General features: G+C 39.8%; 1 protein-coding gene and 1 long non-coding RNA gene across 3 annotated transcripts in view; one reads left to right on the top strand and one right to left on the bottom strand.

The window, feature by feature from the left end:
- Window positions 1-9,444: 9,444 nt before the first annotated feature.
- Window positions 9,445-14,534, bottom strand: LOC121037091 (uncharacterized). The gene is made up of 3 exons (XR_005793605.1): window positions 14,283-14,534; window positions 11,041-11,170; window positions 9,445-9,804 (listed from the first exon to the last, which is right to left on the bottom strand). It is a non-coding gene; the product is annotated as an uncharacterized LOC121037091 (long non-coding RNA).
- The window catches only part of HPSE2 (heparanase 2 (inactive)), a 665,523-nt gene continuing 648,850 nt past the window's right edge, over window positions 11,167-27,839 (top strand). For both annotated transcript variants that reach the window (XM_040486115.1, XM_040486116.1), the window contains exons 1-2: window positions 11,167-11,624; window positions 14,532-14,689. In XM_040486115.1, the coding sequence (XP_040342049.1) occupies window positions 11,335-11,624; window positions 14,532-14,689 (448 nt within the window). In that variant the 5' untranslated portion in view covers window positions 11,167-11,334. The remainder of the gene's footprint in view (window positions 11,625-14,531; window positions 14,690-27,839) is intronic.

Raw genomic sequence — 27,839 nt, 5'->3', positions numbered from 1 at the left:
TCCTTGAACCTACCCACAAGTTGGATTATACAAAATCTTCCTGGTTGTCTGTACTGTTTTTATTTTGTTTTTATTTTTATTTTTTTTTTCAATTTTTTTTTCAACGTTTATTTATTTTTGGGACAGAGAGAGACAGAGCATGAATGGGGGAGGGGCAGAGAGAGAGGGAGACACAGAATCTGAAACAGGCTCCAGGCTCTGAGCCATCAGCCCAGAGCCCGACGCGGGGCTCGAACTCACGGAGTGCGAGATCGTGACCTGGCTGAAGTCGGACGCTTAACCAACTGCGCCACCCAGGCGCCCCGTCTGTACTGTTTTTAAATATGCCTGCTACTCTTTGCTGTGTGTGTATGTGCACTTGTGTGTGTGTGTGTGTGTGTGTGTGTGTGTGTGTGTGCGTGCATGTGTGAGAGAGAAAGAGGGAGAATGAATGAACATAAATCAGAATGTGTGCATATGAATTAAGGGATTTCTGTGGCTTTGGGAGCCATATTCTATATGCCTTACTCTCTATTCACAATATGCTCAGTAAACGTACACATAATTATGGGCATAGATTTAGTTTTTATACATTACTATACATTGTATAGCAAATTCAAACTCTGTAGAGAAAATCAAATGATCAATATTGCTGAAAAATAAAATATGTTTTCTTCAGACTGTATCCTCCGTGATACAGAAGGGGGGTGCCATTTAGATTGAGGAGAGAAAGTTAAAAGATAAACTATATTGATTTAAGTGTTTATTAACTCTAAATATATGGTCCTACCCTACTTATATGTGACATAGACTGGTTTAGAATATCTGAGTAATTAACCAGGGTTGTGGGATCAAGCTCCACATTGGGCTCCATGCTGGGTGTGGAGCCTGCTTGAGATTCTCTCTCTCTCTCTCTCTCTCTCTCTCTCTCTCTCTCTCTCCCCCTCTTCCTCACTTGCTTGTGTGCTCTTTCTCTCTCTCTAGGAAAAAAAAGTTTAGCTTCTGGAATGACAGACCTAGATTTGAATCCCCCAGCTACATCTTACTAGTTACTTCCAGCAGTTTATTCTCTCTAAACTTCAATTTTTTCCCTCTTAAAATAAGGCTAGGAGAACCTGCCTATTAGTTTTATTGTAAAGATGAAATGAGATAATTCATTAAAACACTTTGCACAGTTCCTGGTACTTAATAAGTGCTCAAGAAAGTTACTTATTTTATATATTATTATTTATCTACATGGGTGGGTAGATGGATTTCAGACTTGAAATGATGAAGGGATTACATTGACATCAGCTTTATTTTCATATTGAGTCTTTCATATTAAATCTTCATCTGGCAAAAACAGTTTTTGCCCGTTTACCTCTGTGCATGCTACTGTGTGCCTATTCTTTCCCTTTGATAGTGTGACTTTGTTTTGATTCCATCATGCCTTGCACAGAGTGGATACTAAATAAATATTTGATAACTGCTTTGTCTTCACAGGATAGAGTAACACAGTACTTCTCTTAAAAACATTCTCTTAAACATTCTAAAAAAATTCTCTTAAAAACAAGAGAATCTGATTAAAAGCTCAGGTGGGCCATGCCCAATTTTGTATTCATGAAGTTAATGCTTTTCCATCACCTGAATTTCCAGACTTCCCAGCAACTGGGAGTTGTTTCCCTAGCTGGTGCTGGCTGTTGCTAAATTTGACATTGCTACTTCATCTATCATTACTCTCACAAAGATGCATAGACACATCTGTGGACATTAATTTGCATGATGTTTCGGACTGATCTGTTCCATATTTTACAATTGCTTTTTCATCATCAGTAACAGAAACCCTGGTACTTCATTCCTTGTAGTATTTACCCTGTCAATTTCTATCTTCTTTGGCTTTGGAACATCATTTTAATGACACAGTAATATTGCATTTTCCTTTCTCCCTTCTTTCCATGGGTTGTGATGTTAAGTGCTATGTGTTATGCAAAGAGTAGTTTTAAGGAACTGAAAACATTTCAGTACTTAATTACTAAGACATAGATAAATTTAGCCAAGAGGAGCAGAGCAGCTAGTTCTGGAAACCTCTTCAGAAATAATGGAGCTCAGGTTCTATCTGCTGTCCCCTAAAGTAATGCTTCTCAGACTTTAAATCAGAATTGTAATCACTTGAAGAACTTGTTAAAATGTAGATTGGAAGGGAGCCTGAGATTCTGCATTTCTGTTATGTTGACGCTGCTGGATCTGTGGACCACACTTTGAATAGAAAGGCCTTAGAGCAGAAGTATGATCTGACCAGATGTACAATGAACTATTAAAACACATTTTGCCTTCCGTTTACATTTTTATGGGAATTAATTGTATGGAATTTCTTAGAGCTGGCAAATTATTTATATTAAATATAAATATCAAATATAAATCAGAGGAAGAGCCAACATCATTGAGGATGGATTAGAAAGCATGTTTAAATTAGTATTAGAGGCTTATTTAGCCATTAAATATTTCTGTGACTTTGCTAGGCATTTTATTTTTACATGTACTCCCACAAATTATTATGGCAACTCTGTAAATTAGATCACTATTCCTATTTTACATATAAAGAGATTGAGATTCAGGGAAGTTAACGAACTTTCTTAAAGCTTCTTAATAAATGGTAAAGCTAAGATCGCTTGTTTAGCACTGCAGTAAGCTGCCTTCCGAAGATTGTTCTCCTGGGAAATGAGCTCGTATGAATATCTAAACATGTCTGTGGACCCCTCTTTTATATGTTTATCTGGGAAATTTTAGATAGTTTAGCTTCGTGAGTCTTTACTATAGAGTTCTGTGAAGCTGTTGCAGTGGTGACAGAAGAGGTTGTGTGAGAGTTTGTGCATATGTATGCATTTCCCTTAAATTAGATGCGATCTTGTAAGGAGATATTTGCCCCTCTCTAAAACCAGGCACCTGAGATAGATGATCTCTAAGTTTCCTTCAAGCCCAGATATCCTATGATATATGTGATAGTTTTGTTTTTTGAAAATGGATTGGGAGATAGATGGGCAATTTAAAACATTTCCACCAGCAGATGGCACTCCAACATTTCTACTACTGGCAACCCTTCGCCATTACCAAAGCAGAGAGATAGGAGAAAACCTAGAAGACAGGTTAAAAATAAAAAAAAAAAAAAAAAAAAAGACCAACTCATTAAAGTATGATATATTTATCATCATTGTGATGAAAATTAAATATGTATCAAGTAACAGACATATATATGTGTATATATATACATATATATATGTATGTATGTATGTATGTATATATATATATATATATATATATATATATATATATATATATGGCAGTTTTCACCACAGCAGTTTTCACCAAATTCTACCGTAGCACTTATCAAATGGATTTTTGTTAACCTGTTGATTTTCCCGGCTAGACTGTGAGATTTCCAAGGGCAAGGATATTCTTTGGACCCCAAAGGTGGGGGAAAGACACACTACCTAGCCTATAGTCAGCACTCAATATTTCTCCCTTTCATTCCCCAGAAAATTGGTTAAGTATTACCTTGAATGCAGGAAAGTGTTTAACGTTGGCCCATGCAAAGCCTTTTGTTTCATTTTGTTCCTTTGAATGATTACCTTATAGGCATCAAATGTGTTTGGTGTATGTCCTTTGATATTTTTGTATCCTTGTAACATATATTTGTGTGTGTGTTTAATTTGTACTAATGTTATTATGCTATTATATCCTGGGTTTTTTGTTCTTATCATTCTTTTTAAAGCCCATCCATGTTCTTGTGTATACATTCAGTTCATTGTTTATAACTGCTGCCCTCATCATTTCACCTGTCCGTTTCCCTTGTGATGGACATCTAGGTGCCTCTAATTCCTCTGTATTAAAAGCAGTGCTTTACTGACCACCCTCGTTCAAGTCCTTTGTGAGTCTTTTGTGAGGTGGTTGGGTAATTTATGCCCATCGTGGGATTGCTGGGTCTTAGGGAATATACATATGTAATTTCATTAGATATTGCCAGATCACTCTTTAGAATGGCCCAACCCATTTGAACTCTCATTGGGGTGCAAGAAGGTTGCATTCTCCTTGCAAAATCTCCCCACATCCACAATTAGTGTTATCCAGTATTTACATTTTGCCAATCTGATGGTGTAAAGGGAAAATATTTTTTAAGGGAAAACATTTCTTGAATAAAGGAATAATTATTTGAGAATCTATTAAAGCTAATAGGATAAATGGTGTTTACTTGCATAATTTTCCTCCTTTGAGGATGGTCTCTCACTATCTGACTTTCATTGTCTGAACTTAGGAACAGAGTAGATTCTGATAATTTTTTTGAGATAACTCTTGCTCCTTATTACCTGAAACCTAAGAATCAAATAGATTGAAATAACATGATATCCCTTGCCATCTAAATTTGTTCTCTCGGGGCACCTGGGTGACTCAGTAGGTTAGGCATCCAACTCTAGATTTCAGCTTAGGTCATGATCTCAGGGTCATGAGATTGAGACCCATATGCTTGTGGTGGGCATGGGAGCCTGCTTGGGATTCTCTCTCTCCCTCTCCCTCTGCCCCTCTGTCCCTAAGATTAATTAATTAATTTGCTTGCTGAAACTAGAAACCAAATAGAGTTGTATAGCAGTGGATCCAGGATATGCTGAGGCCCCACACCAAATCAGTTATCAGAATATCTGTGAGTGCACCCAGGCATGATTATTTTTAAAAAGCTCCTAGGTGATTTTAGTGTGCAGCCACAGATGAATGTCATTGACCCTAGACTATCAAATTATTTTTATTTCTTCCTCAAAAGGAAAAACATAAAAGTATTTAAACACAGTACTGTGTTGGTTAGGCTTCAGAAAATCAAGACAGAAATGTAACATTTAAATGTCTGATGGAAATGAAGCATACTTTCTAAAAGTTACAGCACATCATTGTCTCTAGGTGACCAAAAGAACTAGAAGAATCAGAAAATTTGGTGAGAGTTAATGTTGGTAAGGTTTAGCATAATTGATTTTGAACCAAGGAAGAACTTGGATTGCTTATATGGCAACAGAACTACTTCAAAGAGTTAGGGATCTAGATGTTAATATGGGCAGAGGTAAAATATTCAGTTGTATATACAAATAGTCTATCAACTGATTTTGATTATTGAGGAGTAGACCGAACCTGTGGTAGGCTTTCTATTGCCAATATTTGTTTAACTCTCATTATGAACTAAACACATTAGGGTATTTAAGAAGGTCCAAGTGTGCCATTAGCCTAGGGAACAGAAGAAAATGCAATCGCAGTTAGTTGCTCTTTGGGGGTCAACAAGCACACCTGTGTTCCATGCAAATGTCTTATTACAGTTTCCACTTCTCAATGTATATACTAAAATAGGAGATATATTGAGATAAATAAGATTTATATATTTCAGCTTCTTAGAAATTATCTTTAGCATTAATTCTTAGAATTGTCTGACTAGGAAAGTGGTATAGTGGAAACTGCAGGCAAATTATAGTTGTTTGAAGGTATGTATAAACAACTTATAGTTAATGAAGTCACAGAATATGTGAAAGGCAATCTGAATTTTTGTCCTGGGACATTATATGTAAAGTTCTCGGGTATTTTCAGTAACAAACATGCCAAAAGCATAGTCTAATTATCAGTCAGTAGAACTGGCTTTCACCTCAGATTCTTCAAGAAACAGCATTTTAAACCTTTTGACTCTGTATTTCCTTACCTGAGTTATGAGGATAAAGCTTGTCCTATTTGTGCTATAAGCATAAAATAGAAGGTATACCTATAAGTTATTATATTACTTCAAAACCTTTGGTTTCAGTATATAAATTTCTTCCCACCTTATATATGCAGATTATATTTATCTCTACCATGAAACCCAACCAGTGAAAATGACAGTTGAGTAGTAACTATATGCCAACAACTAAAGACATTTACCTCATTTAATTCTCAGAGCACACGTGGAGGGAAGTATATTTTGTAGATGGGGAAATTGGGGCTCAGCAAGAGTAAATGACTTGTTCAACTTGTTTACAATAAATTGTGAAACCCAGTTCACAATTTACTCTCATGTGAGAGCAGAGAGTAAATTGTAAACTGGGTTTAATCAAAGTCTATTGAACTCCAAAGCCCATGCAATTTCCAGTAAAACATGATGCTTTTCAGGACTAATCTGAATGTACAAAAGGCAAAATGGGCTAGGATGGTTGTTTTACCATCATGTGAATGTGACTAAGGACATGAATAAACTTAATCTATTTTTCTGTTACTTGGTTTTCCACCTATAGCAGTTCCTCAAATAACTGTCATCCCTACCCCCAAACATGCTAAGGGATTTTGAACTGAACTCTTTAGAGTCATTTACACTTATGGTTATGAGTTTATGTATATAATGAGGTAGAGCAATCATAGTGTTGAAATTCCTTTCCTTTTCAACTTTCCATGTGGAGAAAGTATTGTTATCCCTTGTTCCTCTAAGCATGACAGAGACAGCTTTTGTTATTCCCTAGCACTGTCCTTTGTCCACTCCTTTGCTTTCTCCTGTCCTGGTGAAAAAACGAAGAAGGCATGTAAAACTTAACTTCTTTTTTTTCCTTTTTCAGATGCTGGTCACAGGCAGAAGTGTCTGCATGGTTAAACTATGTGGTATGTACTTGTTTGATTTCTGCATTTATTGACATCATTATTAGAGTTGACCTTTTGTTTCAACTTTATCACTAAGTTCTTTATATATATCTTAATTCTTGCCTCAGTCATCAATTAAGGGGATGTATTTGTGGCAAGTATGGGGGAAAGGGAGTAAGAGATAACAACAAACCAATAGCACAATTGTATAATATTTTGGAATTCATAAAACATTTTCTCCATATATAACCTTATTTGCTTCTTACTCTAGGGTATTATATTAGTTTTACAGGGTAGGCAGCTGACACAACAGTTAAAAATTTTACTCAAGGTCACAAAGCTAGGGTCTGGCAAAGTCAGGACTTAAACTCAGGTCTTCCAACTCCTAGTCCAAGGTTTTTTCCACCGCACATTAACAAGTTGTTAAAGGGTATGCAACATTTTAGCCACTTACAGTAGAATGTGTTGGTTAGGAACACAGACATAGGCTTTGGAGTCAGGTAGCCCTAGGTTTCAATTCTTGCTACCACTTACTGGCAGCCTCATGAGAAGTTGCTTAATATCTCTGAGTCAATTTTCTCATATGTAAACTATGTATAATAATGAATTATATCTGCCTCTCAGAGTTTTTTGAGAAGATTAAAATAGCATGTGTATAATTCTGGGTACCCTGGTGTGACCACAAGAGCTGAATAAATAAGTCGTCATGAACAAGTCTACAGGCAATGATGAGACAGCAGATTGGCTGCTATAACTTCAGAGTGCTTCTCAGTCGCAGTTACTGTGGCAAGAATTTTTTCTTGTTATTTGAAATCTAGGTATAGTTCTTCCAGAAGGGGAAAATGAGTATAGACATAACTATAGCTCTGAATATTTAATAGAAAGGGAGGTGGCATTTAGAGTCAGTGAGTTTGTGAGAGGTTGAAAAAAGCATAGGAAAAATGGGTGGAAATTACTGTAGTAAAGATGACCATCATTAAAAAGCACGCACATCTTGCAGCAATACTGTATACTATAAAGTAGAATTTGGCCATAAACACAGGGTATAGCATTAGTCCCAGTCATTAGTCCTGGTACCATATTGGTCACTGGCATATCTCTATTGGTCTGAGATGAAATGACAAAAATACTGTAGTGATTTTTCATGAAGCTAAATTTATTCAGTTTAAACACTTGCTTTTTATTTTTGAAATACCATTGCAACTTTTTTTTTGGCTGTTAAATGTTTTTTTTTTCTTTTGGGAAGTAATAGTGGTAAATAGTTGATAGATTTTTTAAGGTCCCTGCTAGACAAAATAAAAAGTTGGCAAATATATATCAGTTCTTCTCCACTAATATTTATTTTGAAACAGTCTAGAAATCACTGAACAAATTAATCTTCAAGATTTTTTTACAGGTTTGGGAACGTAGACTCCTAGATATCAAAGGAATTTATCTATGAGGACCATTCAGTAACACCAGGAAGAACATTTCCAAGGAGATACATCTAGTTCACAATAATTCATAAGTTCTTGTCCCCTAGGAAATTACAATTTAAGACAGAACAGAGGTACAGGTGGTTGCCACTCAGCACATAGAAACTAAGGTAGAAACCAATCTAATATACAGATTAATAATGAGCTACTTACAGCATATAATTTAGGATTAGATGGGAAGTAAGACAAAAACCATGATATGGGGAAGGGAGGCTCTTTGGAAAGTGTAGCCCTGTGAAGATCTTTATCTACACTAGACCAAAGGACCAAACAATCAGGTCATCTTGGAGTCAACCAGGGCTATCTGGAACTCCTTAAATGTTATTGAATTGCTTTCTTTGCCTTGATGTCCTGAGGCTGTATATGACTAGAATTTCAATGGCTAAAGAAGACGGTTTTCATCAGGAATTTTTTTAAAAAATCACGGTTTTGTTGGTTTTGATTTTTGTACTACATACAGGTTCTGATGAGAACGTTAAATAGTGGTTAAAGTAACTAGGACACCAAACAATTATAGAATAGTTGGGTAAGTAAGCAAAAATCATGGATAAAGTTAATAATTAAGCAGTTTATCATTGATCCCAAGTTCATCCGGAGCCCCAAGAGTACATATTTTTGAAAGGTACGTTAATTATACACATCTAGTAGGTGAGTGATCTGTTTCGTTTATGTGGTTGTCCTCTGGTCCCAATGAATGTGGTTTCTAAAAGTACATTCACTTGTAAGCCAGGGTGTGTTTTGGCCCTTGGAAAATCTGACTCCTTGTTAAACATAAAGAATTGGTTTTAATTCTGATTATAGCAAACAAACTAATGGCTTCTGAATTTGTAAGATAAGTATTTCCTAAAGGAGTTGACCAGAAAATACTAATAACTGGGAAAACAAATTACTGAACAGAAATCTAAAACAAAGGTACTGTGACAAGTAAAAGTCATATTATTTTCTTATTTATTTCTTCCTGAAAGCAGTACATGATTTTAGTGTGTTGAGCATGATTTGATTTACCATTAATTTATTTCATAGACATTTATTGAGTGGCTGCTAAATGTCTGGGTCTTGAGATACAAAGATAAATAAAAATCTGCTCCAGGCCGTCACCATCTTAAGGAGGTACTCAGTACACATCTTAAAATTACAATAATTTTTACTGGAACTTACACCATACCATACACCCACACACAAGAAACACATACATATCTTAAAAAAAATTTTTTTTTAATATTTATTTTATTTTTGAGACAGAGAGAGACAGAGCATGATCAGGGGAGGGGCAGAGATAGACACAGAATCTGAAGTAGGCTCCAGGCTCTGAGCTGTCAACATAGAGCCAGACATGGGGCTTGAAGCCATCAACCGTGAGATCACAACCTGAGCCAAAGTCAGACACTCAACTGACTGAGCCACCAAGGCGCCCCAAAACCATACATATTTTAAAGGATTTAGTTGTGTTAGAAATTTTCAGGAACCAAAAGAAGCAGGTAGGCCTTAAGGGCCGAAGCCTACATGTAATAGTTCGGTGTAACATCTTGGTTTTTAAAATCATCTTTAAATAATATGCCTTGGATTTTCTTTCTCCTTTGGCCTTATTTTATCCTGGTCTACTTCTATGAGGTCTTCATGGCACTTCCCAGTTTAACCCAACCTAACCTCTGTATTTCTTTGTTGCTTGGTTTGAAAGAATCTCCTCAGGGAACCTCAGCTGAAGGTCATATATTCCAGCCCTTTTCAGATTCCTGAATCCTGTCTGGGGGGAAAGAAGGGGAGACAGGTTGCTATTTCAGTTTTTGTGGTCTCTGAGACTGCCATTTGCACATCCACATTTGGGGAATCTGCATTTTAGAATTTTGCCTGTTTGATGTCTGGAGGCCCTGGGATGCTAATGCATACCCATTGTGGGTAGAATAGTGATCTTCATCTACCAAGTAGAAGGCTCATTTTGTTCCAGAAAGAAGTTGAAAGTGGGGCCCAACCATGTCACTACAGCCAACTGGGCCTTTTCACCCTGTGCTTGGGTATGGGACCCGTGGCTCTGCCTGAGAGGTGTGGGTCAGGGTCTGTGAGCTAGGGCCGGTGGTGTACCATGAGGCTCCTGGCTGTTCTGGAGCATCCAGGGACTATGTCTGGTCGGACACTGACTGTGACTCCTGGCCGAGTTTGAAAACCCTGCTGTGTTACTCTGTTCCTTTCCCTCACCATAAAGTCGCACTTCCATGCAGGAGGGATGCTCGTGGTCGAGGGACTGGAGGGACTGGAAGGGCAAGTCTAAATGGGCTTGTGCATTTAGCCCAAGTGGCCAAGCCTTGGCTCAGATGGGCGAAGCCCCGCCCATAATATCCAAGCACGGACCAAGTGGCTTTGACTTGAACTAAGTCAGCGTATATTGAAGTCCCCAAGACACTTTCTCCTTGGCTGCAGTCAGAACGGAGCCATGCGCAGCCTGGGCCCTTTGCCCCTACCGGCGGATAAGCCCTTTGACCTGGTCGTTCTTTGTATTCCTTCTGGCCACTGTTTTTCCTAACGAGGTCAGAGGATGCTTCTGTGTGGCTGCCCAGCACGTCACAGAGGTCCATACTTGTGTCCATGAAGTGCACTCTGTGCTCTGGCAGGAATCACCATCGCTACCGCAGGACCCCCTTTGCAACTTAACCACTCTAGCTGTGGCTGCCTCAACCAAAAGGAAAGGGCCCAGCGCGGATGAAATGCTGTCCGGAGAAACAGGCGCACGGCGAGTGCGCAATCTTTACTCCAGCGCGCCCAGGGCTGGCGCTGGGGCTTTCCTGTCGGGATGGAAGCTAGAACCGCCCTCCCCAGAGCCTCCCTGGGAGGGAAGTAAAACCAAGACGTCCCGCCCCGTACCCAAAACGTTACAACCACACAGTTTCGATCTATCTCTCCGCTTCCTGACCCTAGAGGGTTAAATCAGGAGGGTACAACGCCACCCCTTCCTCCTACTTCCCGCCTCCCCCCTCCACCCCCTTACCTTTAAAAAGTTAAAAAATGTCTGCAGTTGAAATCTCTTAAAGGGGCGGTGCTGGTGAACGAGTACTCTTGGCACGAGTCGCTGAGAAGGCTGGCTAGGGGCGTGAGTTCGCTCCACCAGCACCAAAACACTGAAAAAAAAAAGAGAGAGAGAGAGAAAGAGAGCAAGAGAGGGGGGAAAAAAGGAAAGGAAAAAAAACGGGGGGGGGGAGGCAGACAGACACACACTTTAGATAAGGACAATTAGTCACCAGTGAGACCCTGTAGGAAGAGAGGTTTAAATCAGAGGGATTTAATGAGGGTGCTCTGTGCCTTCCCTGAAGCCATGCCCTCTAGCAACTCCCGCCCCCCCTCGTGCCTAGCCCCGGTGGCTCTCTTCTTGGCTCTGTTGCTCCATCTCTCCCTTTCCTCCCAAGCTGGAGACAGGAGACCCTTGCCTGTAGACAGAGCTCCAGGTTTGAAGGAAAAGACCCTGATTCTACTTGATGTGAGCACCAAGAACCCAGTCAGGACAGTCAATGAGAACTTCCTCTCTCTGCAGCTGGATCCGTCCATCATTCATGATGGCTGGCTCGATTTCTTAAGGTAAGGCAGGGGCTTCCATGGATCATTTTTTTTTTTTTTTTTAAGTAACACCCCCCATCCCCCATTCCAAAGGGGAAAGAAGAAGAAGAAAATAAGCCAAGCGCATCTCACAAAGAGAAGAAAAGAGGTTTTCCTTCTCCTGGAATATTTGCTGTGAGGCTTTAACTGGTGATTGAGAAAAGCAGTGTTTTCTATTAAGATGCACATGTTTGCAATGCAGAAGGCATTTCAGAAACTTATCAGTTATGACTGAAAAAATGTTGTGCTTACATATATCCACAATTAGCCTCCCTGTCTCCTTCTGAAAAAGAAACAAGAGGTTCAGGGCAGTTACAAAAGTGAAGAAAAGGTCTCGAGCAACAAAGACCCGAGAGGAATGGGTGCGTGTGTGTGCCTGTGTGTGTCTGTGAGTGTTCAAGCGGGGGATAGCACGAAAGTGGAATTTTCCACGAAAAGATCTATTTGTCCGTTCTCTCCCACTCCCAGACAGAAAACGAATTTAGGCAGAGGCTTGAGCGGTGGGCAAGTTAGATCGGATATTTTAAGTTTTCTTTTATATACTCCGCTGTCCTCTCCAGACTTCAGGACTTTGTAAGAGGCTTTTTTATAGACCGAATGGCCCCCCAGTCCCTCCTCCTTAAATCTCCTGCGGTAACTGCATAGTTTGGTTTTTCTTTAAAGAAAAAAAAAAATTCTCGCTCCAGTGATAGGGTATATAAGCAGAGCGGAAAGGGTCCTAGAAATACTCCGGGGATGTTTCAGAGGTCTGAACCTGGCACCAGCGGATTACCGAACCCCGTGGTTTGTACCATGGACTCCCCTCTTATTCAAGGGCTGGGAATCTAATTGGGCTCACTCTCTCCCTGGGTTGTTACTGTGTAGCAGTTAGACAACTAATCAGGGACAGTTGCAGTGCAAAAAATAAATAAATCGTCTGCAATGTCGAATCCAAGTGTTGAGTTATTAAAAATTCCCTCCGAATGGGAGTCTCAGCTGTGGTCTCTCCCGAAGAGCCCTGAGCGCTCTCCCAGTCCCATTTTTCTGCCGGGAGGCCGCGTCCGCCGCGCGTCTTTCGTGAGTATCTTTCACTCCTTTCGAAATCCGCTTTGGTGCTGGCGCGCTCTCGCCCTTCGGTTGTGCGGGACCGCCGGGGCCTCGGCCGGGTCAGCGGACGCGGCAGGTAGCGGGAGGCGCCACGTGGAGCACTCCTTCCACGTGGAACACTCTTTCCACGTGGAGCGAGCGTTGCAGGAGGATCAGCGGCTGGTGTTGCTGCCGCTGCGGTCGTTTGTTTATGCCCGTGCCTCCGCTGGGAAGGCGGGAATAGCTCCGCGCCGCCCGGCGTCCTCCTCGGGCCCTTGCAACGGAGCGCGTCTCTAAGCTCGTGTGTTGGTGGGGGGCGACGGGGTTTTCCGAAATACACGCCCCACCTGCACTGCACTAGTGCAGTGCGCGGACGCCCCCAGGCTTCTTTTTCCTACCTTCCTTTCTTTTTAAACCATCTTGTTAAATGCTTGCTGCAGAAAGGATTCTGGTAGGAAGCTTTTTGGGGAAGAAGCCGTGGCGGGGCGCATTTGCATTAGCTGTACAGGCTTCCGGACGGACGGTGGTTGGAAATGCCTTTTCCGCGGGGCCGCACCCGTGCCGAGGCCTCTGCCCGCCGCGGGCCCGCGCGACGCCCAGCCGGCGCCTTCCCCAGAACGCAGTCTTGGAGTCCTTCGCCAGACGTTCCCGGCCACCGGACTTCTCGGTGTGGCAGTGCGCGGGTTTCAGGAACTCTCCGAAATTGGAGTCCCCAGCTTTTTTCTCTCATACCCACCTCCGTTATGATCCTCTGTAATTTCTCCATTTGGATTTGGATTTTCAGAACCTGAGCCAGCAAAGCGTTAAAACTAACTTACAGATCCAGATTCAAATTCTTTGGTGCTAAGAGCACTTGCACTGCTCCTTCGTCACCCCTTCCTGAAGTAGCGGTTGGCTTTTAAAACTGCTTACTTATGGAAATCCTGAAGCTAAATAAACGTAAATGCTGGTGTTCTGATGCTCCTCGAGTGCCCTCAGACGAGCAGGTCCACATTTCGGCAAACTTCACTTTTCCAAGAGTTGGCTTCCAAAGGGCGCCACGAAAAAGATGGAGTTGAAGTAGAGTGGAGAGGAGGATGTTACCCCTCCTGAGAGCCGGCTGAATTATTTAAGGGGCCAAAGAGACATTGCTTTTACCGTGCAAAGCCTGGATGGGGAAAGTTCTCAGAAAAGCAGGGATTTACCCCGGCAGTCTCTCGCCCAGTGTTAGGGAGATGGATGCAGTTGTTACACGACAGTAGTAGTAAAGGAAGATCAACTTTAGCATTAAAAAAAGAACCACCCTGACCTCAGGTACCTGCTCTGAAAGAAAGGAGGCCTGTTTCACCTTCACCACTGAGGTTGCAGTGCCCCTGGGGCAGGGGATGCAGATTCCGGCTTCCAGCCTGTAAGTTTGGCAAAAGTCGGAGCTCTGCAGTCCACGCGCTGCGCGTCTCCGCCAGGAGCGCTTTCCCGGCAGTGGCAGAAGCTGGGCGACTGCGCCCAAGCCCCGTGTTCTCAGCAGAAGTGCCCCCCCCCCTCGGCCCCCCACACGCACTGCATTAACAAACAGACTAACCGACTGGGAAGAAGTACCTTTGGCGAGCGGCGTCGGGTTGTCTGAGGGAGGGGGCCGCGGCCGGCTGGGCGCAGGAGGCGTAGCCCGGGGAGCCAGGCGCACGCGAGACGCCGGGGCCCGCGCGGGTGGCGGGCTGGGGCTGACACGGCCCGTAGCCTCGGCCGGGTCGCTCTCGGAGAGTGGGGAGAGAGCCGTGGTCGGCGCTCCGCTCCGGGTCGCCTCTCCTCACCCCGGATCCTTTTCTCTCTCTTTCTGTACCCCTGCAGCTCCAAGCGTCTGGTGACCCTGGCTCGGGGACTTTCGCCCGCCTTCCTGCGCTTCGGGGGCAAAAGGACCGACTTCCTGCAGTTCCAGAACCTGAGGAACCCGGCGAAAAGCCGCGGGGGCCCCGGCCCGGATTACTATCTCAAAAACTATGAGGATGGTGAGAAACGACTTACTGCCAGTCTAGCGGGATGGGGGACGTTTGAGGAACAGGAGCGAACTCTTGCTGTGTATGGGGGGGGGGGGGGGAGGTGGGTGGGTAGCCGGCTTGGAGGAGAGCCTGGTAGAAGCTCCTCTGAGAAGCTGGTAGCTGCGGGCTAGGGGACACTGGCGTGTGGCGCTTCTGACGCGATTACGCAGAGGGGGTCACCAAATTGTCCTGGTCCAGGCTGCCGGCCTTTCGCTGGGCGGCTGCGCTCCAGGGCCGAGAAGCGGTGGCCAGAACAATTAGCAGGCTGGTCCTGTGGGGAGATTAGCGGGTTTTTTGAGAAGATTCAGACAAGTTCATAGGCTACTAAGGGATCAGGGTCACGTTTGATTCCTAAAACTAGAAAAAAGTGCCTTTCTGTTTTTTTTTTTTTTTTTCCTTATTTCTTGCTTTCCTGAGATGAGGATATGGGTGATTCAGCCTCTTTTGAAACCCACTCTAAAGTTTTGTGGATAATACCTTTTAGATTGGACCTTTGTTAGGGGATGTTTGAAAATCTGCACAGTGGGTTCTCCTTCAGACTGCCTAATGTCAGAGTCGCATTTTTTTTTTTTTCTGTTTTAAAATGAGATTGTGTGAATGCCAGCCTTCTTTCTTGCCAGGATCGAGTAGTTAAGTGTTGGAAGGGCTTTGAAAACTCCAAATCATATTACAGTGTGAGAGACCAATCTTTTCAGGTTTGAACAGTCTCATTTTTACCAGGAAGAAATGAAAATGGCATTTTAAAGTTTTGTTTAGAGGGTACAGTATTAATATATATGAACTTTCTTTGCGGAGAGGGGGACATAAGTCTTTCAAATAGTCAGGATGGGAATTGGTGGGTCCTCCGCTACTGAGGCTGTTTAGATTGTATAAAAGAGGTATTGGTGTCCATTCTTGGAGGGTTATCTCTTCTCTGCTGTCCTTTCTCCTAAGTGAGCCTCAGTTTTATTTTTAAAGGGCTCAAGGACAGGTTCTTAGAGCTCCCTGGATTTTGTTACATCTTGTCCTTGTAAATCAGCAAAACAAGGAAATGTCGTTGTATATTCTGGGGTTTCACTGAATGGGAATTCTGGAGAGATATATTTCAAGAGTGGCTGAGAAACTTTTTTTTTTTTTAAGTGTCAGAATGGAGAAAGAGCAAAGCTGAGTCTTCTTGAGTTTAAAGCAAGAATAGGACTTACTCATAACATTTGCCAAAGTGTATAGGAGTTTAAGGTGACATCTTTTCAAAGGTAAATGTCATTACCATAAAAATGTGGATTGCAATAGATTTTGCTGTCACTTAGCATAAAATGCTGAAAGGTAAAAGCTAATCCTGAACAGCAGCTCTGATGGTAACTTGACCCAGGGCCTTATAGCTTCCAGGGTCACTGTCAACTCTGTGCTCAGACATGAGAAGGGAGAATATTACTGGTTTTCCTGATGAAACAGCTCTGGTTTGAATCCGTGTGAACTACTTCTTTGGTTTGTGGAAAAATGTAGAAGAGCCCCAAGAACCACTGACCATTATAAATTATAGGAATTGGCCTTTTTCTCCCAAACATGTACCTAGGATTATATTACCAATTCATTGAGAACATGAGATCTGCTTAAAATGAAGGATACAATTTGTTTCCCTTTGTGAAAGGAGAAAGTGGGCATCATGGGGAGAAAGGAAATTGGCAGAAAGCCGTGCCCCATAAAACTTCATAGCATTTAGAAAAAATCAGAAATCGAAAAGATCTAAGAGGTCATCTTCAATCTTCCCACCATTTCAGGGGCCAGTACAGGATCATTCCATATGGAATCCTTTTCTTGTTTTGTCCAACCTGGTATTAAATATCTCTAGGAATGTAGTTTTTATCACACTTATGGGAAAGAGTTCTTCTGTCCCGTGGGTTTTTGCCAGCATATTTATCCTGAAATTTTTTTTCAAATACAGTATTCTCTAAATATTTATGACTATTTCTTTTTCTTTCTTTCTTCTTTTTTTTTTTTTTCTTTTTTTGCATTTTTAAGACCTCTGTCTTCAAACTAATTTGTCTTTGGTGTGAGTGTCAGCTTCAAAAAAAAAAAAAAAAAGGTTTCCTGATAGCTGTTTTTTATCTAGACTACCTGGATTTAATTCCTTTAAAACTTTCTTTAAAGTCAGTACTTCCAGACGCTAATCTGTTTTATTGCTCCTAGCTGAACTCCTTTTGATTTATGTCTCTCCAGTAATAAGATGCTCTGAACTATGTCAGTATTTGAGACCTTAGCAGAGTTAAAGAGAGTAGGAGTGCCCTATTTCTGCCCTTTGATGCTCAGATATCCTTAAATCACCCATATCGTCTTTGTTGTTGCATGTTGCATTACAGAATTGAAGGCAAAAATGTTTTCGGTAGAGTCTTAGTAGTTTTGCAAACATTATACTTTAGTTGTCACTCTTTATCCAGTGATAATTATCTCATCATGAACATCTTAAAAATAATTAGGTCTTCTTAGCAAAAGGCCCTGTAATAGGCACTTGGGCATCAGCACCTTATTAAAAAAAAGATGTATTGACTTAAACATGATACAGAGTAATGACATACATTTTGAGTAATAAGATACCCTACTGGCAAATTATGAAATTGAATGCTATAGTTAAGAGAATATGGAATTTGGATTTAGAAAGCCTATATTGCAGGCCTCACTCTATCACTTTTGATGGTGTGGCCCTGGGCTTGCTGCTTCTCTGTAGCATATGGATGATGATAATACCTGCTGTGCATTGCTTCTGTGAGGCTTTTAAGAAGTAATGTGTGTAAAATATTTTGTCAGTTACAAAGCACTATATAAAGACTAAGGATCTTACTTTTATTAAGGGCAATTTCAGAATATTTATAACATTTAATATTTTAAGGTGGGATTAAGGAGTGAATAAGATGTGATGAGACAGAAATTTATACAGAAGAAAGGAGATAGAATTGGGGAATTGGTAAAAAGGATTAAGTGAATGTAGGGAGAATTGTTTTTAAGGGACCCAGGTAGAGAACAGGGTGGCTTACTTTTTTTATGGTAATGAGACAAGAGACTAATCTTTAGTTTTGTTATATGCTAAGAGTAAAATGAACCAATAGTACTTGGGTAAAATACACTTTTATAGTTAATGTATTCATATAACCACCTTGCTGTGATTTTCCAAATACTTTTAAGCACTTTAATGCCACTGCATTTTCTCTAACTTTCTAAAACTATTGTTTACGTATCACTTTGGGATGGTCTCTGGTTACTCTTTTAATACAGTTATCTACTCTATGCTTAGGCAGCTTGAATTTCATACAAACATGGTGATGATGGAAGAAATAAAAATAGGATTGTTTTTTTATACCTTGGAATCTTACCTTTTTCCTTACCTTTCGTACACACCATTTATTATGCACATCAAAAGCCAGCTTAATATCTAAAATATCATACATATTATATCACTATTCTCAGAATTTCTGATTATTTTTGGATTGCTTTCAGAAAATGTTCAAACTCCTCAACTTTACATTCAGAGCCTTTCACATTTCAAGTTCAGCTTACATTTTGGATCCTGTGTTTTCATATACTTTTTCTTACAGTCCTTGATTTTCATGGTCTCCTTAAAGCACCCTCATTATTTCAACCCTATACCTTTTTTCAGCCAGATATCTCTGCTTCAAATGCCTTTCTCTTGGCTCTGTTCAAGTCTCACCCCCTACCCAATTCCTGAAGGCCCATTGCAAATGCCCCTTATTTTCACAAGGCCTTTCCTGAGCATGTCATTGTGTAGTGATCTCTTCTTTCTGTGGACCATTGTAGCTTTTACTCTTTATGTTGTTCTTTTTGGCTCCTTCTGCCTTGTTTTGCTCTTTAACTTTATGTATATGAAAAGTTTTCCTTTCCATTAAATGCTTTACCTTTTCAATTAGAATACACATCTTTATACGAAGGGACCATATCTAATTATTGTGTATTCTGAAATGTCTAGCATTATATAGAGCTTCGGCAAATATTTTTGGATATATATTGGGTTAAGAGCACTGTTAAAGCCCTAGGAAGATGGAGGTGATTAATGAAGAAATGAGTGAATTAGTATATGAAGATTCTATTCCTTTTTTACTTTCAATGCACAATCTTATAAGTCCATTCTTAATGCTTATTTTAATGACATTCTTCATTATTTTAACCATGTACTCTTAAGTAGTCTAAGTCATCTTGGTTTCATGCTATGCATTAAATCAACCTTACCACCTGGTTTAAAGCTTTGCACTGGACCTATACTGTTTTTATATTGTATCTGTTTCTTCTTTGCCTTGACTTTTGCTTTTCCTTGTTTGCGTCTTATATAGTTTTATGCCTGATTTTCCAATTCCTGATTTAATAGTTCTTTTTCACAAACTTTGAAAGTTGTTTTTTTTAATCTCCCTCATCTTGAAGATTTTCTCTTCAGAGACCTTCTCAAATTCTAAATGATGAATGTGAGTGCACTTTATACACTCTAAGGCACTATATGACTATTATTATTGTTCGTCTTTCTCCTGAAAGTTTTCCCAGTTTTAGAGGTGAGGTCGTTAATTCTTTTTCTTTCTATTTCCTTTCCATCAATCAAGACATAAGACCTAAGAATAGCACAACTGCCAAAATACATATTTGCTTTGAACTTCCCTACCTTTTACCATCTCATTGTATTTCACAGAAAGGTTTCTTGAAATTCAATTACATTTAACAGGTATTTATTAATTATCTACTCTGTTTAGTTTCATGCTGGGCAAAGAATGGCAGAATATTGAGATAGTGTCCCAAATCACCATTAGAACACAACAGTAATAATTGCTATAGGCAAGATCTACTAATCAGTGTTAAAATAAGTAGGTGAGACCTTAACATAAAACTGGATATTTGCATAACTTCAAAGCATGTCTCCCATAATATTTATTAATGAGTTGTTGTGGTGGTTTTAGTTTGTGTCCACAAAATCTTCTTTGTCTAGGAGGTAGAACGTAACTTTTGTCCCTGTAAGTATATGCTGGATTTGATGATTTGCTTCTGAAGAAGAGGGTCTGTAAAAAGGAAAAAACTAACTTGACAGTAGAGAAGCAGACAGACATCATCTCAACAAAGTGATCAAGCTTAATATAAACAGATAAGTCATGTATTCCCTGATAAGATATGATGAGAAGGCACATCACCTTTATGATATTCTTTGCAAGAATTTCTAATTCTCTGTAATTACGAAAAACACTAGTGAAAACAAACTGAAAGACATTCTACAAAATAACTGACCTATACCCTTCAAAAGACACTGTCCCCACTGTCAATGAACTAATAACTTAATTAGTGAGATAATGTTTATACTGATAAAACTTAAGAATAACTCAGAGACAATATGGAAAGAAGTATTAAGTGAGACATAATAGTTTCCCAAGTGTAACAGGAAAAGTAGAGATGAATATGGGCCAGATTTCAATAGGAGTTAGGTTGGGCCTTGTGAAAGATAGGTAGACTTTAGGCAGGTAGAGACAAGAAGAGAGGACATTTAACTGAAGGGAAAGAGCATGAGGCAAAGTCTAAATATGTGTTTGTGTAGTAAGGAGACCATCCTGGCTGCACAGAAGGTACATGTTAGGAATTATCTTAGTTCATGTTGCTGCAACTATGTCATTTTTCTTTAAAAAAAATTTTTTTTACTGTTTATTTCTTTTTGAGAGAGAGAGAGAGAGAGGGACAGAGCATGAGCAGGGAAGGGGCAGAGAGAGAGGGAGACACAGAATCTGAAGCAGGCTCCAGGCTCTGAGCTGTTAGCACAGAGCCCGACACAGGGCTCAAACTCACGAACCGTGAGATCATGACCTGAGCCAAAGTCGGACGCTCAACTGACTGAGCCACCCGGGTGCCCCACATGTCATTTTTCTATAGAAGCCTATTTGTACATTTTTTTGTTAATTCAGAAATGTTTGTATTTAAAAAATATAAAAAATAAAGTACATCTTAGAAATGATTCTAAGAAAAGCTCATATTATTAGAATTATGTCTAAATTAAGTTTTAAGAAGTTCTAATGTATTTTTGTTAGCTCCAAAATATGTAATTGAAGAAGAAGAACAAGGAAGTACATGTTCGAGGGAAAAAGTTGGTTGGGTCAGTCTAGATTAGATTACGAGAATCTTGAGTTTTAGGCATAGCAAAATAGTATTGTTCCTATCCAAAAATACAGGCTGTTATAAGTTCTCTTATTCCATTGAAGAGGAGAAGGACATGTTTTCAATATGGGCAGTGACCCTTGCCCTCTTTTTAAAATTACTACACATGTTCACATACTCTAGCTGAAGTGTTTTATAATTGTACTTGGTGAAGTTTGAGTTATGAATCATGATTGAATTTAAAATTGCACAATTTAAAATTTAAATTTAGGGTATATAAAAGAAAAGGCTTTGGAACTTGCTTGATAAGTTTTACATTATCCTTCTTATAGAATAATAACAGGCTAATATTCTATAATATTCATTCATTCATGAATTTACTCATTGAGCAGGCATCTAGTTCCTCTTTGACACTGAGGCTGAGAAGATGAATGGGGCCGAGGCATTAATGTCAAATTACACACTACTGATCTCTTGTCACTTTAGCAGTGGCAGCCAAAAGCAGTTGCTGGAGATTTTTAGGCTGAAGAAAAACTTCCAGCTTCTTCATTTGGTATTTCATGATTTGTCTGCCAGCAACTTTAGAAGGATTTGATTCAATTTAATATTTTATTAAAGGGTGTCAGAAATCACCTGAAGTTTTATATATGTTTTATTCTGCCTTTTAGAAACAAAATGGATGCATTTTCTGTAATGTTTAAAATTTGGTACCCAAGTCCCGAGTGCTAGCTGAAGCTCACTGTGAATTTGAATATGGCATCTCACAAAGATGTAGTCATCCTCTCATTTAGCCACTACTTAATCATTGTGGCCATCTGTAGAGTGCTGAAAGTGGTAGAGATTAGGAAACTCTGGGATCTGTTACAAGTAAAGGTAGCTTGGTTAATTTCAGGGAATCAGAAAGTCCAGTAAATAAACCTTACAGTCACAACCACATTTGTATAATTTATCACCTGGTCATTGGGATCAAAGGTAATGCAGACAGTTATGTGTTCCTGAACAACACAATTGTGCTACTGTTGCCAATACCAAATATCATTTCTCTTGCCAAATGAGTTTAAATTGTCTCTCCTGTTCTCCCAAGCCCTCCTGATGGGATGAGTACTTCATAGAAGAAGAGACATTTCTTTCATGATTCCCTGGGTCTGATCATGCTGCCATTCACATGGTCCGGGTTCCTAGAATCAGGAGCCTCTTCTGTGAATCCTTCATCAAGATGGATTAACTTCGGTGCTTTGTAGTGCCTTAATCAAGTTTTCAGCTATCTCAGTCTATGAGCAGTGGATTGGGAACACCGAAGGGTGTGTGTGTGTGTGTGTGTGTGTGTGTGTGTGTGTGTGTGAGAGAGAGAGAGAGAGAGAGAGAGAGAGAGAGAGAGAGAGAGGATACTAGCATGAGAGAATTTGATGTGTTTTATTTCTTGCACTCATCTGTGGATAGTGATGTAGTCAGGGTAAATACATATTTCTAGATTAGTGGCTGGTGTAACAAGGTATAGGTACCTTGTTGAACTCTGCTGTCCTTTGGTTTCATGATTTGGTTGAGTGAGGTTCAGTTCTGTCAGTTTTCTTCAATTTAGTATAGTGAAAAACTGTAATTTTGCTTAATTTAATAACATTTTAATATAATCAACTCTGTGCCAAGCTTAGTGTTAGATATTGGGGCTGCCAAGAGGAATAAAGCATGAACTGCAGTCTCAAAGTGCTATGGTCTTGTATATTTGTAGAATTTCAGAGTGGTCTCAGTATTATCTCTCTACTTCAGTCAGATTAATCTTTGCTTAGTCCCTCCACTTTGCTTATATATCCTCCACCTTGAACATTCCTCTTCCCTCTTGAATTGAAAATTTTACTTGTCCTTCAAAGCTCTGCCCGTCTTTTCTCTTATTAAGCCTTCTGTTAAGCCAATCCCCATTCATCCCTCCTCATTTTCTGAATTTTTCTGAAATTCTTCTCTGAATACTCAATCTCATTTAGTCCAAGTGCCCCAGAATTGATGTTTGATTAACTTAAGCAGACATCATTTTTGTCTCTAAGAATTTACAATCAAAACACACTGGTATTGACACACATAAAAATCCATATAGAGATAACTATCAACCCACTGCATGGAACAGACACTTTAAGTCAAACAAAGTGTTTATATTACTTACAAACCTTAATACATGTGTTTTGCTTTTTATGGCAAAGAATAAAGAGTAAAAAATGTAAGCTGCATATAGGAAAGATGGAGTAATAGCTATATGTATATATTTGTATTGAGGATGTTTGTATTGTTGGGGATTAAACCAGTGTCTTATTCTCACTTGCCCTGGAAAGGCAAAAATGCCTTGAAGTATCGAAGGTGAGATTGGAAAGCTGAAAAAAGGTAAATTGCCCAGAGTTGTGGTATACTCTGAAATAAGAGTGGATATTTTTCTGTAGCTTAATGATAGTAATGATATATTAATAATATTACTTAATGTTATTGAGTGCATATTATGTGCCAAGTATTATTTTAAGGAATTTACATGCATTAACAAATTTAATTCTCTTATCAATCCCATGAGGAAAGCACTGTTTTTTCCCACTTGACAGATGGGGAAACGAGGCACAGAGTGGGTAACTTGCCAAAGACCACCCAGTGAATGAGTTGGGTGACATCAGTTATTAAACCTGCAGGCTTAAATATCTTTTTCAGACACGTAAGACATACAAGAAATAATAACAACGAGAACTAGATAGGATACAGTCAAATGTTAAATGATGTAGGACAAGCTGTAAGGACTACAAGAGTTGAGAGGAGGTTAAGTGAAAGCTAGAGTAGTCAGGACAGGTGCCTTAGGAGGAGGGCTCTTGACCTGGCCTTGAGGATATATAATAATTATGCCAATAATAGCTACTGTTTGTTGCACTCTTAACTGTGCTTTACATATGTTACTTCGTTTAGTTCTTAAATCAATCTGATGAGGGGCGCCTGGGTGGCGCAGTCGGTTAAGCGTCCGACTTCAGCCAGGTCACGATCTCACGGTCCGTGAGTTCGAGCCCCGCGTCAGGCTCTGGGCTGATGGCTCAGAGCCTGGAGCCTGTTTCCGATTCTGTGTCTCCCTCTCTCTGCCCCTCCCCCCGTTCATGCTCTGTCTCTCTCTGTCCCAAAAATAAATAAACGTTGAAAAAAAAAATTAAAAAAAAAAATCAATCTGATGAGAAGCCTTGTGTGTGGGTACGAAGAACCTGAGACTCAGAAAAGATGTGATTTGCTCAAGGTCATAAAGATGAGTAGTTGGTAGAGCCATAATTAGAACCTAGTCCTGTCTTCTCTTTACCCTGCTTAGGTAGGAGAGGGGTCCCGTCTTTGACTCATTCATTGTTTTATTCATTCATCCATTCATCTGTCTGGCACTCAAAAGCCCTATGTTAAACATTGTCAGTCATTAAAAATATGTGTGCCATAGGCCTTCCCATGAGGATAATTTAAAGTCTTGTGGGTTAGAACACAAAATAGTTGTTAGGTAAAACAACAAAAGAATGTAACCATAGACACATGAACAATTGAAAGAGATGGTTGTCACACTTTATGACATATTGAAGTAATAGAACAACAACTGAGCTAATGTGGAATAGAACTTACTAATTTCTCTGGGAAGGAGGTATTTTTTGAAATGGATGCATTGAAGAGAATAATAGAAATGGATAAATAGTGTTATTGACATAAGGGAAATGGCAGGATAAAAAGCAGAAAAATAAGTATATTTGAAAAAGTTGTTGGAAAGTTACAATCAAACTGTTGGGCAGTTTTAGAATTATTATTATTTATTTATTTTTTTATTTATAAATGGAACTATACTCTGCTTTAAGTTCTAGGCCCAATGAAACCCTGTGAAGAGTAAGGGAATGGATAAGGGTAAAGTTTCAAGAAAACCCTTTATACCTCCCTCTGTGTCTTTTTCTTTGAATTGAGATTGTGTTAAATTCAAGTGGAGAACACTTTTATGGTCCCTTAAAATGAAGAAACCAAGGAACAAAGAGGTTCATAATTCTACAGAAAGTCTCAGGTGTGATTTAAGTAACTCTGCGGTTAAGTGGCAGAGCTGTTGATGGACCCAGGACATTCTCAGTCTGAAGTTGGTCATTGTCACTCTCCTTATTATAGCCTAACAGCACCATGTTCCTTGTTCTTCTACCAAGAAAGCTTCCAAGGCCTTTCCTCAGGATTTATATTAGCTTGAGTCTGATTTGAAAGTTTGAGAATGGGGCTATATGAAAAGTATATTTCCTTTGTGGCAGTTTCCATCTGGTTTGGTCACTTGTCACCTCATTCTGTCACTTCTCTTTCAGTTCCCTGTCTCTGTCCTCTCACTGTCCTGCTGCCTGATTAATCTTTCTGAAACTCCACTGTCCCCCTTTAATTGCTCAGCTAGAAAACTTTAGAGACATCTCTTGTCTGCTCACTCAAGTTCTCACTCTCCTCTAGCTTTCCAAGGCCCTCGAGAGTCAGCCTCTCTCTCTGCCTTCATTTCTAACCCTTGGATTCCCCACTCTATCATCTGTTTGCCCACTTTCTACCACTTTCTGAATTCTTCCTACCTTGCAAATCTCTGCTCAAATTTGTCCTCCTCCTCTATGAATTCTTCAGTACTCAGCTCAAAGTGATTTGATTAATTTATTCCCTCATGAAACATTCATCAAGCCTGAGTTTCTGAGCCTTTTATTATCTAAAAATCACTCCTTTGCCATGCTCTACCCTTAGATTTTAGATCACTGCGAGAGTGGTCATTATATCATTTCTTTTGTTTCTATAACATCTAGTGGAGTGCCTTTTACATAGTAGCTCTTCAGCAAATACTTGTTGACTTATTATCTGCCATTTATTTGGTAGCTTAATATACTAAAGGGAATAAGCTCTCTTATGTTCATTGTTTTTGCTTTATAAAAATATTATAGGATATTTCTGGTTAATGCTTAACTTCTTTATTCATATTTTTACTTTTAAAAGTTTATGCTTTTATTTATTTTATTACCAATCTAATATATACTCACTAATATCAATTTGATGGTACACATACTAAATGACCCCCAGTCCCACTTTAGAGATATAGTCACTTAACAAAATTTTTTTAATGTTTATTTATTTTTGAAGGAGAGAGAGAGACAGAGCATGAGTGGGAGAAAAGCAGAGAAAGAGGGAGACACAGAATCCAAAGCAGGCTCCAGGCTCTGAGCTGTCAGCACAGAGCCTGATGTGGGGCTCAAACTCACAAACTGAGATCATGATCTGAGCTGAAGTTGGACACTTAACCAAATGAGCCACCCAGGCACCCCAGATATAATCACTTTTAATGGTCTGGCATGTAACTTTTCAGACCTTTTTCTATGTATACAGATGTATATAAACTTTTATATATATAATTGCGATCATATTGTATAACTTGCTTATATAGATAACCTTTTAGTCAGTAACCATGGTTTCTTTTTTTTTTTTTTTTCAACGTTTATTTATTTTTGGGACAGAGAGAGACAGAGCATGAACGGGGGAGGGGCAGAGAGAGAGGGAGACACAGAATCGGAAACAGGCTCCAGGCTCTGAGCCATCAGCCCAGAGCCTGACGCGGGGCTCGAACTCACGGACCGCAAGATCATGACCTGGCTGAAGTCGGACGCTTAACCGACTGCGCCACCCAGGCGCCCCCCATGGTTTCTTTTTTAGTGAGTACATAATCCACGTGTGCATGAGCTGTAATTTAACCATTCTCTTTAATTCTTTCATTGGTACATTTTTGCAAGAGCTTCTGTTTGCTATTTGACTATAGTTTGTAACAGAGCAGTGCTGCAGTATCATATTTCTTTCTTCATATTTGAATTTGATTTAAATTATTTATTTTCCTCTAACATCTTTTTAAACACCCTTATCCATTTTAATCCTTTTAGTTATAATACATTCTTTGAGTAAATGTCAAGAAAACAGCCACAGCAAAACTAATTCTGTGCATCAAAGTATGGTTTCCTTTAGTGAAATAAGTGCTTTGTAAAGTTTTGGATACAGATGGAAAGTGACATGCAAAATATTTTGAGTTTTTGTTCAAATGTTATATCACTGTGTGATTTGAAAGAAATCCTAGGTGAGGATTTCTTGATTCTCTTTGAATGTCACTCATCTCATTAAAGCTGCTCTGTGGATTTGAATATCAGTCAGCCAAAGAAGTCAGATTTATGAAGACCTGGCATGATGTTTTGTTGGAAACAAACTAAAAAAGGCAGAAGTTAGCCATTTTTGAATAGCTCCCTACTCAGTTGTTTGCAGGAGAAAAATGATTACACTTTACATTTGTAATGTTCTTTAAAGATTATAAAAACATTCCTGATCCTTACAGGGACTGTGTATGGTAAGTTTATTTTAGATTTTGTCATTTTCATTTTATAAATGAGAAACAGACTCAAGGAAGTTGTTCAAAGTAACATGGTTTTTAAGTGGCAGGGCTGGGATTAGAATGCAGCACCTCTGCCTTCCAGCCGGATGCTGTTAAATGAGGCACCGTAGCTAATGACGGTCCCTTTACTCCACTACAGTGAACCAGGTGGGTGCTTGTATTCTGCAGTGGTTGGGACACTCTGAAACAAGTTGTACGGGAGGCTGGAATGGGTCTGTGGCTTTTGTGAGAGGGTGTGTTTGCTTGATGGTGTGCTGGAGTCCAGTTTAGATTCTTGCAGTTTGGATTCTTGCATCTTTTTGAACTGGTTTTCATTAACCCCTGAACAGGCCACAGAATGCCATTCTCTGAGATGCCACCTGAATCTTAGACTCCCTTGAGACCGAGGTCCAAACCCAGGGTGAGGTTAGAACTAGCCCAGAGAATAGGACCAGGGGACTTTTGAGAGCATTCTGTGGGATGCCAGTATCTCTGAGGAGACTTCCAACAAAGAATTTAAAAGCCGACATTCATTAGCTATCACAGTGCACCCAGTGAAAGGGAGGAGGAGTCTGTTTCATTTACTATGGGAAGGCCCCCTGTGAGTAGGCAGAGCTGGAAATAGAGCAT

The sequence above is a fragment of the Herpailurus yagouaroundi genome, unplaced genomic scaffold (genome assembly GCF_014898765.1).
Source record: "Herpailurus yagouaroundi ecotype Mexico unplaced genomic scaffold, PumYag 163, whole genome shotgun sequence".
NCBI lineage: Eukaryota > Metazoa > Chordata > Mammalia > Carnivora > Felidae > Herpailurus > Herpailurus yagouaroundi.
The sequence above is the reverse complement of the archived record's forward strand: the minus strand, read 5'-3'. Positions and strand labels throughout refer to the sequence as shown.